We start from the raw sequence: 16,727 nt of genomic DNA on the forward strand, positions 1-16,727 counted from the left end.
AACATTAAGCTACTGTAATCCATAAAGTTATGACTAAGGGAACGTTATCACTAGCTGAGTCAACATTAGCTGCGCCAAATTTGGAAAAAGCAGCACATAAGTTAAGAATTGTAACGTTACTGTGGACTGTAAAGCAGCATTAACGATAAACCAGCAGCTCTTCTGTTCTGGGGTAAAATGACAGTCAGTCAACAGTATTGACAGAGAGCAATATACAGCTTAAGTTCCCCGTCTCTGAGGGCTGTCTAAGGGAAAGGTAAATTAGAGGAAAATACAAAAAATAGAGTAAACTTTCACTAATGTTGAATTTTTTATCAGGTCCCTTTTCAGGTGTCTACAATAGGTTTAGCTGCTGCCCCCGTCCACAGCATTACATATCTCCTTCTTTCAAGCAACCAGACTTCTTTGACAAACAGTAATTTTACGTTGCAAAACATAGGAGTTGGTACTGCTGGGCTATGCAGGGTGAAAAGTTAAACCACAAGAGTTATGCTGGACTTGAAGTGGAGGGACTGTGTATGGGCCTTTACCCCTAATTAGGTTTATGGACACAAATAGCCTGTAGGTCATTACTGCGGATCATAGTGAGAAGGGTAACAAAAAGGTGTAAAGCAATTTGTTATAATAAAAAAAAAAGAACTGTACTAAATAGTCAATCTGACTATTAGATAACTGTTTGAATGTTTACCTATTATGATCATGTTACAATGTCATTAACATAACAGATACAATTGGCAATACAGAGCAGCAAATGCTCTTTTAAGCTCACCTGTTATTGAGGTGCACTTGGTGCCTCATTCCTTGTGTTGTTTCACAATAGCAGCCTATGGTTCTGTAAAAAAGAAAAACATTAAATGTTAGGAAAAAAAATTGTAGGAAAAGAAAACGACTTTTGCTCTCTCAGGTGAGTGACCACACACATACAATAATGGTCAAAAGTTATGGGCTACTTAGAAATTTCCATTGCACTCCATTATAGACTGAATACCAGCTGCATTGTGTTCATTTTGTGCTTACATAATTGAAATAAGGTTCTTCAATGTTTTCTCAGTTTTTTTTTCAAAATTCAGATTAGTAAACAGAATGTGCCTTTGGAACATTGGATGAATGGTTGCTGATAATGGGCAATGAAGACATTGCACTAAAGATCAGCCACCCTCTCAGATCAGCTGGTATTCTGTCTTTAATGGTGTGGAATGGAAATGTGTAAGTGACCCCAAACTTTTGACTGGTAGTGTACATTACAGCAAATTAATGCATTACAGATTACAATAAACTTTTAAGCATATATAAGTGAGCTCACTAATAAAGAATGCAATATCTAATACTTACTTCAAAAGGTCCACTTAAGCTTGTGTCTACATTTTCCACATATTTCACAGCAATATCACATTATTTGCACTAGAGATGTTCCGATTCCGATACCAGTATCGGAAATGCCTCCGATACTGCCGAAAATGCTGGTATCGGCGAATACTGCAGTCCAGGTACCGATCCAATACCACATAAACTATTAGAAATAGGAATCTATTAACTGGTTAGCTCCGTTAACTGTGACACAGTTATTCTTCGCCGCTCTTAAAATAGTTGCGCTGCTGTTTTAGAGGGGCGAAGAAGAATTGATCACCTAACGCCTCCTTAAAACAAGCTAACGTTAGCGCATCATGTCGGCAGTTTGGCAGTACTTTACAGTGGATGTTCCCACTAGTAAGACAGCGACATGCAGTTTTCCAGGTTGTAAATATATCTCCTAAACTGCGCTACCCAAATTATACGAGACAGTTAGGGAACACGTTTCGTGTATGCTTAGAGTCAAAATATACCCCTCGTGCTTCACGCCACCGATTTCCAAGGGTCACTTAATGGCACATTAATTGCCGAAGCAATTGAGGGGATACTAGTAAAGTGGAAAATCCCAAAGTCCAACGTTCATGTTGTTTTGCGTGACAACGCTAGCAACGAGAAGAAAGCCAAGGACGAGATGGATGTACTAAGTTTGCGGTGCTCCACACACACTCTCCAACTGGGGCTGCATGAAGGACTACTGTCACAGAGAAGTGTGAGTGATGCATTTTACAATATTGTGGCTGCACTTTAAATTTTTATACTGTTCTATTTAAAAATAAATGGCTTCCATTTGCTGTATTAATTCATGTTTTACAAAGTGTTAAATCTGAGCCAGGCCTTACCACAATGATAATAATATCACAGTCATCCATGTGCAGCATGATTTGTTTTGTTTTTTTTGTTTTTTTTTAAGAAACACTGGTGTCTGTACTTGGTATCGGCCGAGATCCGCAGCTCACCCACAGTATCGGAATTGGTATCGGGAGGTAAAATATGGTATCGGAACATCTCTAATTTCCACATATTGCCATAACATTTCATGGAAAATCTTATACTCAATGTGAATAAATTGCAGATTGGGCATGTGACATACAATATTTCACAAATTGAACATCTTGCTAAATTCATTCAAATATAATTTATTAATTCAAATCTTACCTTTTTCAGTTATGTGCCATGCTTAGTCTTCATCAGCAGACATATGTTTTTATCTATAAGAGCCTTAACCAGATCTGAGCACAAATCTACCAACCACTAACTTCAGTGTCTGAATGGAGGCCAGCAGAAGGGTAAGACAAGAAAAGGATACATGGAGGCAGGGCCCAACACTCAACACCTCCTCAAGTGACCTTCAGTGAATACCAAGTATTCTAACAATAGGAACCTCATCTAAAACCACAGTTGGCTCAGATTTCAACCTTAAGGTTGGCTCACACCTTCTGTGTACATGTGATTGCAAAAGTCAAGGATAGCAAGACTATGGACAGCTGGGAATGGGACCTTTGCCAGAGGCTGAGTGCTCCTTTAACGCCTGGAGTAAATAAAAGCCAAGTAAAAAAAGGTCAGGATTCTGGTTTGAAGGAAACACATTGTCAACATAATGTACGTATGTCCACTGTACGGAGGACATTTTAAATAGCGCTGTGTTGTTACTCAGGCTAAACAAGGTTCACTGATAAGGTTTAGGTATATCAGGGCCTACATAGTGAAAAACATCCTTTGTCTATCTTCTATCAAAGTTTGTGCAGTTTAACGGTTATTGAAAAAAAACGATTGCGGGAAGTACTAGTATGACAGTTCTTGTCAGAATGCAAAAAAATGAGACCTAGGCCTATTCCTTCAGCTCCCACTCTTCCCTCTCTGTCCAGGCCCTCCCACTAGACAAGCACAGGCATGCAACGGCTTCATACAGTAATCTGTACGAGTACTAATCATTCAATTTATCCGGACAGCAGAAATTCCATTACCATTCTGTTTTATGTGTAAAGTCCTTTTAGATAAGATACTGTGACAACTTACAATTGTTATATATCAGAGGTATATATATATATATATATATATATATATATATATATATATATATATACTGTATAGCCTGCTTAGAGTCCGGGCTGTTATACAGTGAGGAAAGCAAGTATTTCAACACCATGCTATTTTGCAAGTTCTCCCACTTAGACATCATGGAGGGGTCTGAAATTGTCATCGTATGTGCATGTCCACTGTGAGAGACATAATCTACAAAAAAAATATCCAGAAATCACAATTTGTGATTTTTTAAAGTATTTATTTGTATGATACAGCTGCAAATAAGTATTTGAACAACTGTCTATCAGCTAGAATTGTGACCCTCAAAGACATGTTAGTCTGCCTTCAAAATGTCCGATTATAACCCTAAATTAGATGCACCTGTTTAAAGTCGTTAGCTGCATAAAGACACCTGTCCACCTCATACAATCAGTAAGAATCCAAATACTAACTTGGTCAAGACCAAAGAGCTGTCCAAAGACACTAGAGACAAAATTGTACACCTCCACAAGGCTGGAAAGGGCTATGGAGAAATTGCCAAGCAGCTTGGTGAAAAAAGGTCCACAGTTGGAGCAATCATTCGAAAATGGAAGAAGCTAAACATGACTGTCAATCTCCCTCGGACTGGGGCTCCATGCAAAATCTCACCTTGTGGGGTCTCAATGATCCTAAGAAAGGTGAGAAATCAGCCCAGAGCTACACAGAAGGAGCTGGTCAATGACCTGAAAAGAGCTGGGACCACCGTTTCCAAGGTTACTGTTGGTAATACACTAAGATGTCATGGTTTGTAATCATGCATGGCACGGAAGGTTCCCCTGCTTAAACCAGCACATGTCAAGGCCCGTCTTAAGTTTGCCAATGTCCATTTGGATGATCCAGACGAGTCCTGGGAGAAAGTCATGTGGTCAGATGAGACCAAAATAGAACTTTTTGGTCATAATTCCACTAACCGTGTTTGGAGAAAGAAGAATGAGGAGTACCATCCCAAGAACACCATCCCTACTGTGAAGCATGGGGGTGTTAGCATCATGCTTTGGGGTGTTTTTCTGCACATGGGACAGGGCAACTGCACTGTATTAAGGAGAGGATGACCAGGGCCATTTATTGCGAGATTTGGGGTCAAAACCTCCTTCCCTCAGTTAGAGCATTGAAGATGGGTCAGGGCTGGGTCTTCCAACGTGACAATGACCCGAAGCACACAGCCAGGATAACCAAGGAGTGGCTCTGTAAGAAGCATATCAAGGTTCTGGCGTGGCCTAGCCAGTCTCCAGACCTTAACCCAATAGAGAATCTTTGAAGGGAGACAAACAAAGGCTACTGTACCACATATTAATGATTTTCTCAGGTGTTCAAATACTTATTTGCAGCTGGATCATACAAATAAATATTTAAAAAATCATACATTGTGATTTTTGGATTTTTTATTTAGATTATGTCTTTCCCATTGGACATGCACCTATGATGAGAATTTTAGACCCCTCCATGATTTCTAAGTGGGAGAACTTGCAAAACAGCAGGGTGTTCAAATACTTCTTTTCCTCACTGTATTTTAGATGAATCTCTCTCTCTCTTTCTCTACTGACCGTCCTCCCCAGTTGCTGCAGGAAAATCACAAATATATTAGATACAGTGTTTTACCCTACTTAAAATGCAAGAATAAATTAGAATTCAGTATAATAAGCACTTATAGAAAGTGATTTACAGAAGGCTATACTGTTGCTTCCTGTTTTAGATGGCTTTACAGTAAATTATTGGCTGTCAGTTGCTTGATCGCCTGTTGCTGTTCCTCTCCATATAAAAACTTCCGAGTGCCTGCGTCATATGCTGTCCACTAAATCATGAGTGCGAGTCCCCGGCAGGAATTTCACAGGTTATCTTTGTGCTCAGTGATGCAGCGCCATGCCAGAAGGCAAGGACAAGGGTAGAAGCAAGGGTACCAACACATTTAACATGTGGTGGTACACTGATATCACAACTTGCTTAATTTAATTACTCTATGCGACTAAAAAATTAAAGGTAATATGTTTGCAAAATGATATTGCCGCTGACATGGTGAACTGTTTTGTTTAAAGTAATAGCTATAGTTTTGCTAGTCTGAGAAATTTCTGATAACGTCACATAGATTATCCAAATTAGAGTCAACATTACCTCAAACTTCGGGGCAGAGCTAGCTAGCTAGCTACATAATTTGGACCAACAACTACCAACATTTTCCACCACAGAAAACCTCACGTCTCTGGACTTGCGGTCTATTTCACAATGTGCAACGTTGGTAACGTTAGCTAGCTATATTCCATGTGAAATACAAGCAGGTGGCTTCCGCTGTGTATTTGAGATGTGAACCATAGCCCATTAATAATAATATATATACAGTCTATGATGTGAACGCATTAATTGTTGAATAAAGATTGGAGTGATAGCTAACGTTACTGTAACGCAAGCTACATAAGCTAACGTTGTAGCGTTATCTAATATTTTGCTAGCTAACGTTAGCTAACAACCAGCAATAAATGTTTTAAATTTAGGTTTGCCTGATACAACGTTACACCACTATAGTGGTGGAAAGTAGCTAACTTTATAAGTACATGTTTTAAAGTCGCTTACTGAACTTACAGTTGAGTTTAATTTTGGGGTAGCCTCCTTGTAGTCAACTTGAAGAGGCCCCCATGTTCTTGCCGTAGCTACAACAAGCCGTTCCTTTCCTGTCCGCCAGTGAACCGAGTCTTCCGGGTTTTCCCGCCTCCACCTGCATGTACACGTTCACGTAATTAGCCGATCTAGTACGTGTGCAATAGCTGGCAGCTAGTGCTCTGTCATCATATACTATCAGGCCAGCCTTTGTAAAATGATTATACAAATTTGATGCACATTGTCAACCAACAACTAATACAATTTGATATCATGATATGTTATCGTATGGGCTACAATTCATAATATTGAATTCATGCCCAGGGGAAATGTTCAGGTTATACCCGCCCAACAGTAGGCCAGGCCTATGGTAATGGAGTAGTGTATCCTACGCAGTATTTAAATATAATTCAATAACATAATATACATTATCTGAAATCAGCCATTCTGCACAATGATTATTTTTGTGGGTTTATTTTTTTACTTTAAGTACTTTTTAATGCTATTACTTTTGTACTTAAGTAAAATCTCAAATACATTATGTTACCTTGTAACAATGTATTTCACACTGTGATGGGCACATTGTCTTTCTCCTAGCATTGTTAATTTAGTCACATTGGTAACACTGTATGGAAGTGTAGATTTTGGGTCTGGAAAAAGAAAACTGGCACACTGTCATTGCTGCAAAGCTTCCAAAGTCAGATTAATACACATATACACAAATATTAAATTGAACAGTAAGCAGTTTTAAGGCTGCACTTCCATCCAACCTGTCACAGCAATCCAACAATACACTAACTGCAGAAATAATTAGGATTGAGTTAGGATTCTAAAAAGTAATATACCTCAAAAGTCCTTCATCAGCCTGGTGTTTTTTTATTTTTTATTTACACCAAACTGTAGCGTGTTTAGTTTATTTTTACTGCTGAATATGGTCTACCATTGGATAAAAGGGTCAACCATTGTGTGAGATCAAGATAAATAAATGACATTAGTAAAAGTGTTTGATATAAATGAATGTTAAAGAAATGACACAACTGTGACGCAGCCTGATCTTTTGCTCATCTTTTTATTTCATGATTATAATATACACACCACTGGTTAACAATGAATCACAATGAACATCTCTTTCATACCAAATATTCAGAATTGAAGGGGGGAGATGAGCTCTATCTATTAGGACAGATGCCTCTAACAACCAGCAGTTTGTATGTTGTCTTCTGCATGCTCTTGCTTTGGTGTTGTGCCCTACAGAATGATACAGCACACACTATAGTGGATCCACTTCACGGTACTGAAAAATGCAATCTTTTTTGTGTGTTTCCTCTCAATTCGTAATGACTGATTTGAACATATTTAGCTATTACCCCCTGACAAAAAATACAGTAGGTAAAAGCGTATGAAAGGCTATCAACAACACCTGTCTAATAAATTAAACCAATGCAATATTTATTGTTTATGAAGCAGTAGAGAGTTCTAGTTTGTGCTCTCCTTAATAAAAAATAAAAAAACTGTAGTAATATTAGTTTTACTGCCATTCCACCTTGTAGAGGCTGCATACTGTATGTGGTAATGTAGATAGAGCTACTTTTCAGTACCGTGATGTTGAAAAGCCTCTGTAGGTGAAAGACACAGCTATGGGCTCCAGGTGCATATCTACCAACACTCTCTATTATTTTTGATAACCTTTTCCCAGTTATATTTCAGGCAATTAGCAAAATGTCTTTGAAAGACAGTTCGAGTTCAACCTTAATGTTTGAGCTCAGCAATCAATGCTTTACCCTATCTTTTTAATTTGCCCAAAAATGTTCTTTAATCGTTTTGCCTTTGTTATTGACACTGAAAAGATCATTTGGTCCCTGGACATCCCTTATTTCACTCCCGTGTTGGTAGGTATGTCAAGGTGTCTATATAGGAGCTGTCTAATAAAGAACATTACATTCTACCACATGCCAAAAGTCTGCTAGTCTAACGGGAGGGGGGTGGCGTTTGGCGAGAGAAAGGGCTGACCAGTGTGCGTCAGGTGTTACCTGTACAGTAGTGCATTTTAAATCAAAGCGGAAACCAATCACATTGTTTCTTTCTGTTTTAATGAACTGAAGTTTGCTGGACGATTCCAAAGTGTATTATTTTGTTTTGTTTTCCTGTCTGTAATGCCTTTTAAGTCATTCCAAACACGACACACACTGCCTCCCTTCCTCTTCATCAATTTGAATCTGGTAAATAGTGTTTCCATTTGTGATCTATCTTCCAAAACAGAACGGAGAAAAACCTCATACATGTATTCATAATCTTGCATCTTTAATACATTTTAAAAACATTCTTGAAACTTCAGCAGCCCTTTTCTTGGCGGAAAAAAGGCAGACTCTGAAAAGCAAAAGAAGTACACTTTCCCTTTCTTATGCTTTCAATCTTATAATAATACCATGATAAACCTTAATGGTAACAGGTTTATGAACGTGAAAGCTCATCTATCAACATCCACAACATCCTGTTAAGAAGTACATTTTTTTTCTTTCTTTTTTTTTGTTTAAATTTAATTAATTAGAGTTACTTCTGGAGTGATAAAAACATGGTGGAAACTATTTACAAGGGACAGCGTGAGATACTAGTGGAAGGGTGGTGTTCAAGCGCTATAACTGGGGATTCAAACAGTTGTGAACAGACATCAGAGTCACTCTGGCTATTACCTTTTGCCCAAGCTGCAAAGTTGCAATGTTAACTTTATTCCACAAGTAACCATACTGGTTACTACTGAACACTAAAACCTTGAATCTAGTCTTAAACCTAATCATGTCCTCAATTATAATGTAAATCTTAACTGTAAGGGATAAGGTGGCCCTTGGTCTTCTTACTGAATATCTGAATGCTCAGGAAGGGTAGACTAGAACCACAATCACCTCTATTTGACAGCTTTGTGCACTGTTGCTATAGCATATAGAATGTCAAGTATGAACTGACCCATAGTAGAATTTTGAGGCAGATACCAATATTATTTTTTTATTTTTGGTAATGATGTATCAATTTGGCTGATTTTGTACATAAACACTTAACATAAACAAAAAATGTCATACGGATTCCTTAAATATGGTCGTAAAAAAGTTGTGACCAAGATTTACATTGAGTCAGAAATTTTTCAAAGTAGAAGTTCTAATGCTGTCACTGCTTCTAAATGACTTCAAACGCATCTTTGTCATTAATGTACAACTATTTGTCCTTACTTATCCTTTACTTTAATGGACTTTAAATTGACATCTGCCCACTTGGGAAATGGGCCTTTGTAGCTTGGTCAGAAACTAATGAGCAGTGAATGTTGACAGGAACGACAAGAGGGCAGACTGGAGAGGTGAGTGTTAAACCATCATGGCCAATACAATAGCACAACACCGATGACCAAAGCTCCACTAAAATCCACTAAGCTGACCGAGATAAAGGGTTGCCCATGTTTCATTCAAGATACACAACATCACGTCATCCCGTCATATGGTAACATACTCTTGCACTAATCGTCCAACTCACATTGAGATTACAACTTGGTCTTCTGTTATATGCACAAACCACTGTCTACACCTATCAAAGTGCTTTTATCCCTTTGTCCCTCTATTCCTAAAGAAGAATTCACATTTTCACTTTCACATATGATCCACACATACCGCATGTATCTTTTGTTTACTTATGGGCAACTCAGGAGAATGATTTGGAGGGACAGTACAATATTAAATGCTTAAATAGTGCTTTTAGTTGCCTAGTCTTTATTGTTGATTATTTGATCATGTTTTCTTTGATTATCATAACTTTATCTAACTACCAAGACTGTTTTGCTCCCAAAAGCACACATTTACAGTACACAGCTGACAATGTTTTACCAATTTACAGTGAAGCAACTTATACATCACTTCAATGCCTCAAGAAATGAACAAGACTGTGTTCAAAGTGCACAAGACTTTTAGGTTTTAAGGGGAACTGTACATAATTAACATCGTTTTGATCGTACTTTGTGTTCCAGATAGTTTAAATGAGAACAGTATGTAACTCGACTGAAGCTTCTCTAATGGTGATGTAAGGTTTCTCAGTCAGCCTTTGTTAAGTCTCAAAGCCAGACTATCAGTGTTGTAGAGGCTAAGCAGCGCTCTCTACAGGATGGATGCAGTAGTAACACTTCACACATCTGACAACTACGGCAACACCCCACAAACACATCACTAATCCTTCATAGTTTTGGCAGAGACCATCCCAGCCTTAACTGCATGATGCATAGAATCACAGGGAGTAGATGGGGACTTCTCCATTAAGATGGACGATTCTACTCACTTTTCTGGTGAGACACAATGCTTTTTCTAAAGTAATGCAAACAGGCTGGAGAGTTGCGTATTTTCTGCACACAAGATTAATAAGACAAAAACTAATGTCCCCTATACATTTAGGTAATTTTCTCATCAACTATTGATTTAGATTTTCTTTGTGTCTGAATGTACTACGACCATTGTAATGAAGAAAAGATCTCTATTTTACAAGTACAGATTTGTTCCCTAGAAAGAAAATTTCACACCACTGCATGGTCCCAATGACAGTATTTGCAGGACTATCTTGCTTCTTCCTTGCTGAAATACTGCTGCATTCATGGCATTTTGAAGCACAGAGTTCTGGGCAGTTCCTGCTGTCCAGGGTAGTAAAATAATAATTTGTTTCACCTGAAAATTTTAAATTTTTTGTACATCCAGTAATATACTATAAAAAAAAACAATTGACAAGAGAAAGCTCAACAAAAGTCTAAAAAAACTTGTTTAAAATCTAGTTACTTCCATTTATGTAAAATATGTGCAAGAGACACTAGATAAGTAAAAACATGATCATCCTGATCATCTGCTTCTGTGCAGCAGTCACCTAAAGTGGCTTGGTAGTAGCTTGAAGAGCTACTACCAAGTATCTTGTATCTTGTAAGTTAACTAAAAAAGTTGCAAAGAAAATGCCAACTTCAAACTTGCCATGAATGTAACATTATTCCCTTTGATTGACACTTCTTCCTGCAAGTGAACTCTCTTAACTACCTGTCAACTTCTGTGGCCGGTCTCTGTCTCTGTCATGTGTAGGCGCACGTGACAGTGTGCATTCTCAACTAAGACCTCTGTATTGCTGTCAGAGAGTCAGAGTGAAACACAGGACAAGCAAATAGACGAGAATGAGGTGGGATGAGGTGAACCTATGATTTAAAAAAAAAAAGAAGAATGGCGGAAAATGACTATGATAAGAACAGCACACCGACACAGCGCATCATTGTTTTAACAATATCAGCATAGACCACCAAGATACAACAAAGAGTTGGTTTTATTAACAGACAAATGCTTCTATGAACAGCTTACTGTTTTTATTTTAGGGTGTGTATTTGTGTGTATTATATTGAACGTGTTTATGTGGTCTGATTCCTGTGTGTGTGCGCGTGTGTGTGCGTGTGTGGGTGCGCGCTAGTGTGTGTATGTGTGCATGCAGGACCACAAACAAGCGTGTGTGTGCTTTCCTGTGTGTTCTGAATATGTGCGTGTGTGCAAGTGTGTGAAGAAAGTTAGCAGGTCTCACGGAGAGAATTCTAAGACGCACCGGCTAGTGGGAGGACTTAAAAGACGGTGCGGCTCTGTAACATGACCAGGACGTACCACATGCGCGAGAGAAAGAAGGCACAGTCCGTCTGCCCGTCTCTTATAGCCACATGGGAACTGTAAATGCTAGACACAGCTTAGGACTGAACGATATGGTTTGGGATCAAGCAGTGAGGGAATTAAGAGTTGGGAGTTTTAGAGCACGGGAGCGGGGTGGCATGTGCTGCAGAAATATTCTAAAGGGTTTACTGCCCCCAAACTTTATGCCGTGCAAAGGGTGGACGTATGGGTATGTGAGCTTATTAAAGGTTAAAGGTTTGTAAGGATTACACTGAAACAATCTTTTGCTGGAGGTGCTGTTTTCATCCAATAAAAGTGAACAGGGCTCCAGTCCTGAAACATCCACAGTAGTTTGTGTGACTTGTGCTACGACCACGTGACCAAAGTGTTACAGGTTCAGCTTCATGAGTAGTGCTATCACACTCAATATCCCCAGAGGTGGGAAATATTTACTCTAGAGACCTGTGTGTATCCTGATGTATTAAAAAATGTTAATATTGGGTTGCAGGAAGACTAGCGAAAACATTGTGGAAGCTAATGTAAATCCAAATGAAAGAATATTGTGTAAATGAACCCAATCACACCAGAATATAACATGTTGAAATTAATTAGTCTTCCCAAATGATGTGGTTTTAGCAGCTTGGTGACGTAGGGGGCTAATAACAGGGCAAGTTGTTAAACAAATGTAGCTGGTGAGCTAACAGCAAGACTCTGGCAAGCACAGAACATCCTAGCCTACTCAGTCACAACAGATTCGTTTCCCCCATCTACTCTTACTGTGCGTTAACTAGTGATACCCAGCTTCATGAAACATTTTCTTTACTTTCTGAGCCCACTAGATAGCGTTCTCTGTTCAACAAAGGGTTGAAAGCATTCCTTGAGCTTTTTTCTTTAAACCAAGAGCGCCATCTAGTGGGGTTAACAAATACAGGTTAACGTATCTCAATTTGGACATCACTATGTCATCACACAATATTTTTGCACTGTTTCACTTTCACCACATGAGCAAGATCCCTTATCCTCCCAATTCAATTGTAATTGTTTGTTTTCTGCCATAAAATTGGTTCTGGCGTAACCAGGTCTTCACCCAGCAGCCTGTGACATGGTTGTTCACACTGTCCACAATTAGAGAAGTGCTACATGCAGTATACTGTGCATTAACGCCTAAAAGGTGCAGCTGCTAAAAGTTTAAATTAACTTATCATAAATGGTTAAAAAAACTTCTGTTCAAGATCACTCCTTTAGCTTGAATTTGTAATCACTCTTCATGGTTAAATACTGTGATCTTAACTTATTTGGCTTCACGATCAAATACCTTCAGTGCCAAATCCTTTATGGGGAGGCTAACCAGAGAAGCCACAGAGCTCCCCCATCACTTTACGCCTACCTTACTATCACGCACCAATCACATCATTAAATGATGTTTCTAATTGTGGTAATTAGAAACATCTTTGACTGCCTTTCTGCTCTGACTCTGAACATTATCTTTAGATCTATTTCCAAACGTCTCCAAATGCATCCTGTCTCCTCTTCATAAGCCCCTGTCCTCTGCACCGATCACTGCTAATGGTGAGCATCCTGATATCAATTGTCCAGAGATAAGGAAGCATTATCGTAATACATTTGGGTGGGACAAACTGGTGCAATGATACTGAGAGATGTATAGAGATAATGTTTGATGAGTGAGCTGTAGAAGTACCTATAACGTGACAACGTGCAGTGTTGTAGATACGGAAATAATCGCTGGCTGGCTGGGAGGTTGGAACATGTTGATTTAAAGCAGACTTTGCCCTGCTGCTGACTGGTAGCAGGCCCCCAGGTGGTTTTTGTGGTTGGGGGCTAAGTGGACAAGGACTGGGAACAAAGGTGGAGAAAATAGTAGCATTAGCATAGATTTGCTAGCAGGATTCAAAGATCAAAGTGGTTTTGAATTGTGAAGGCCTGTAGGACGGACCAAAGATTAGAGTAAATTCTGAGCCAGGGTGTTTGCACTATAAGAACACGTGTTAAAACAGTAATTAGACTTATATGTGCCTTACAACTTATACATGGCTATGCTCAGTATACTTCCATACAGCACTGACTACAATAGAGGGTTTATTGCGTTGGTATAGTTAAATTTGGGGTTTGAGGTTAAAGTCCTCTAATTAGTGTTTACAAGGGAATTTTATCAGTCGAGAAGCTGGTGGAACTCTGCACAAAGAAACACAGACAAACAGCAGGTGCTCTTCTGAGTGGTAGGCAGGGCCAAAGATTTAACCGTTGAGCGGTTAAAGGTCAGGGTTGGTAGCAGGAAGCTGGCAGGCAGACCCCAGAGAAACACTGAGAGGCGATCGGTCGGTTTGGTGCTGCGGTGGGCGAGATGAAGGGCGGGGCCAAAGGGAAGTGACTGCGCCGTGGTAGGTTGGTTGTTCGTTTGATTGGCAGGTCGGCGGGCGCCATGCGTATCCCACCAAAATCCACTGGTCACTGGGACTCAATCTGTTGAGGGAAAGAAAGAGGTTTAAGAAACGAGCACAAGAACAAAAAAAAAGAGGTAGAGAAATGGAGAGGATATTGTTACTGAGACGAGAAAGGGAGAGGAGATTTCCAGAGATTTCATTTTACCAGCCAGATGGCCTGTGATTTTACCAGCTAACAGACTGTTACTGTCTGGGGCAGGCTCATATGAATTATTTGCCAAATTATAAAAACATTCCTGTTTTTTATTGTATTAGCACTACATCCATCCATCAATTAGACTGAGTCTGTGTGCCTCTGACTCAGGGAGTCTGGAGGCCAGCTGCAGTGCCAGAGATGAATTTCTTATCCTTAGTTTGTAGGTCTCTTCACAATTTAATTTAGCAGCAACGTGTCTGCTATTTTTAACCACCCCACTCCATCCGACACGTAGCAGAGAGCAGGTGTGCACAAACAGGCATGCACAGGCAATATCTTTTTATGGTCAATTGTCTTTGTACTGTAAATGACCATTTGCTAAACCCCTGAACAGCTTTTGGATTATCCAATCATATCTTAGCAAAACAAAACTAGGCTTGTCAAGCTTTGGATTATGCTAAAGTGGTGTACAAGGGGCTGTCGCAGAAATACTCGGTATCTGGAGAGTTTAGAGTGTAGTGTCTTTTTGCTGTGTCTGTTTATACCCACTTGTCTCAGTGATGCGTTTGTCTATGCTATGCTCCCTCAGTCCGTCGCCTCCGAAAGGAGTAGGTTTGGGCTCCTTCACCCCATTCTCCTTGGCAACACCTCCTGGTGCTGTTGCCTTAGCAACACCTGCTGATCCAGTTGTCGGAGCTCCACTTGGGGGTGAAGATGTTTTCTCTGTTTTCTCCTCCTGTAGCTAAATATAGACACACACACACACACACACACACAATGAACACTAGGTGTTTTCATGTAACCACACCATCTTGTGGCATCTGCCGGTGAAACCACAGTGAGTCAGCAGAACTAGAGAAGTTAAGTGTGACTTTTTTTTGACCTTGTGTCCGTTGGTCTGGTCGTTGCCTGGCCCCATGTTGTCCATGGATCCAATCTTAGACTTAGCCTTAATGTTTTGCTTATGGGTCTCAATCTTCACATCCCCTCCACCTGAGGGGGAAAAAAAGAAAGCAAGTATAAGACTAGCACAGAAAAAAATAGTTTAAAAATATATATAAAATAAACAAGCATTAAGTCCCACCTGGCTTATATTTGATGTTGTCCTTCGAGCCACATTTGGACGTCACCTTGCTCAGATCAACCTTCTTATGCAGGATCTGAACCTGTAGAAGGGGGTAGATCATAATGTAGCCTCTTTATACTAACTCATAGAGACGCCACATCCAGTACAATGCAGCCATACTTTAATGCCCACCTCATTTCCAGTTTACAAAACCACTGTCATCCATGACCATGCACCTGGTTGGATGATTGGGAGAGGATGACTTTCGGTACAACACAATACAATACAGTGGTGTAGGTCGGAGAATAGATACAACACACCAACTGCTGGACTACCAACCCATGCTTCTTTCCCTACTTTGACCTGTGTTGTTGTTATTAAGGTGCCTTTTGTTTTGTTAGGCTGGTAAATGTTCCATTTGTGCATTTAAATCTAGGACAGGCTATAATTGGAGGATATTAAAAGGCAGTTATTAGACCATCCCCACATCATGAGAGTGTGTGATGATTATCACTAACAGTAGTCTAACGGCAGCTGGCACGGATTGATTTTAAGGTGACCTGCGACCCGGTCACAGTGTGTCATAAAATCAATCCTATGTACATTTAATGACAGACATGAGGACAAACAGTCAGCAGACTGTGACGCTCAGTGCTGTTAAAATGTTATTTGCAAACAAACCATGATTAGTTCTGATGGCCTGGTAGGCCTTAAATACAAAGAGTTAGAATATTGGTGCAATTAAGCCTGCTGCAGTACACACCCATGGTGTTGTTATAGTGCCCTTGTACTGTGGTATTAATACAGTACCTAATTGGATTGTATTGGTTTGCATTTGCTTACTTTATGTGAAACATGCCTTACAATAGAACAGTGTTCCACACACAGTATCGAGCGAAAATATAGCACTCGTGTGTGTGTTAACCTACTTCGGCTGAGTACTCTCCTAATGTTTACTTTTACTTAAACATGTGTTGTACATGTGTTTTACATTTACATGTAAAATAAAAATTTGTAGAAAACCAACTGTAATTGGAAAAATGGGAAAGAATCGACAAGACAAAGTAAAAATTAAATTTGAGTGCAAAGGGATGAGCGGTATTAGTGGGACCAATCATGGGGAATTAATATGTTAGCATAACAAAACATAATTACATGATCAAATTAGATTTAAAGAAGAATGTTTAAATAAATTTTCTTCAATCCGCATTTCAACTGTCTGAACTTAACAGCAACTACTAAATTGGTGTTAAGGACCCAGAAGGTTTATTTCAGGTTCCCTAAGGAAATTAATCCTATGGATTTGTCATATGAGATTCCAGGTTTCTTAAGTATCAAAACTAAATAACTGCTAATATTTTTATATGTGTGAACGGTCCAGCCTATAGCTTTATTTGATGTTACTACTT

General features: G+C 39.3%; 1 protein-coding gene across 7 annotated transcripts in view; it reads right to left on the bottom strand.

Moving 5' to 3' along the window:
* Positions 1-13,110: 13,110 nt before the first annotated feature.
* The window catches only part of map4l (microtubule associated protein 4 like), an 83,285-nt gene continuing 79,668 nt past the window's right edge, over positions 13,111-16,727 (bottom strand). For 5 of the 7 annotated variants that reach the window (XM_034887651.1, XM_034887655.1, XM_034887653.1 and 2 more), the window contains 4 exons: positions 15,337-15,418; positions 15,136-15,245; positions 14,802-14,994; positions 13,111-14,135 (listed from right to left, as the gene is read on the bottom strand). In XM_034887651.1, the coding sequence (XP_034743542.1) occupies positions 14,131-14,135; positions 14,802-14,994; positions 15,136-15,245; positions 15,337-15,418 (390 nt within the window). In that variant the 3' untranslated portion in view covers positions 13,111-14,130. The remainder of the gene's footprint in view (positions 14,136-14,801; positions 14,995-15,135; positions 15,246-15,336; positions 15,419-16,727) is intronic. The other 2 variants (XM_034887654.1, XM_034887650.1) reach the window with 1 other exon arrangement.

The sequence above is a fragment of the Etheostoma cragini genome, chromosome 12 (genome assembly GCF_013103735.1).
Source record: "Etheostoma cragini isolate CJK2018 chromosome 12, CSU_Ecrag_1.0, whole genome shotgun sequence".
NCBI classification, from domain to species: Eukaryota; Metazoa; Chordata; class Actinopteri; order Perciformes; family Percidae; genus Etheostoma; species Etheostoma cragini.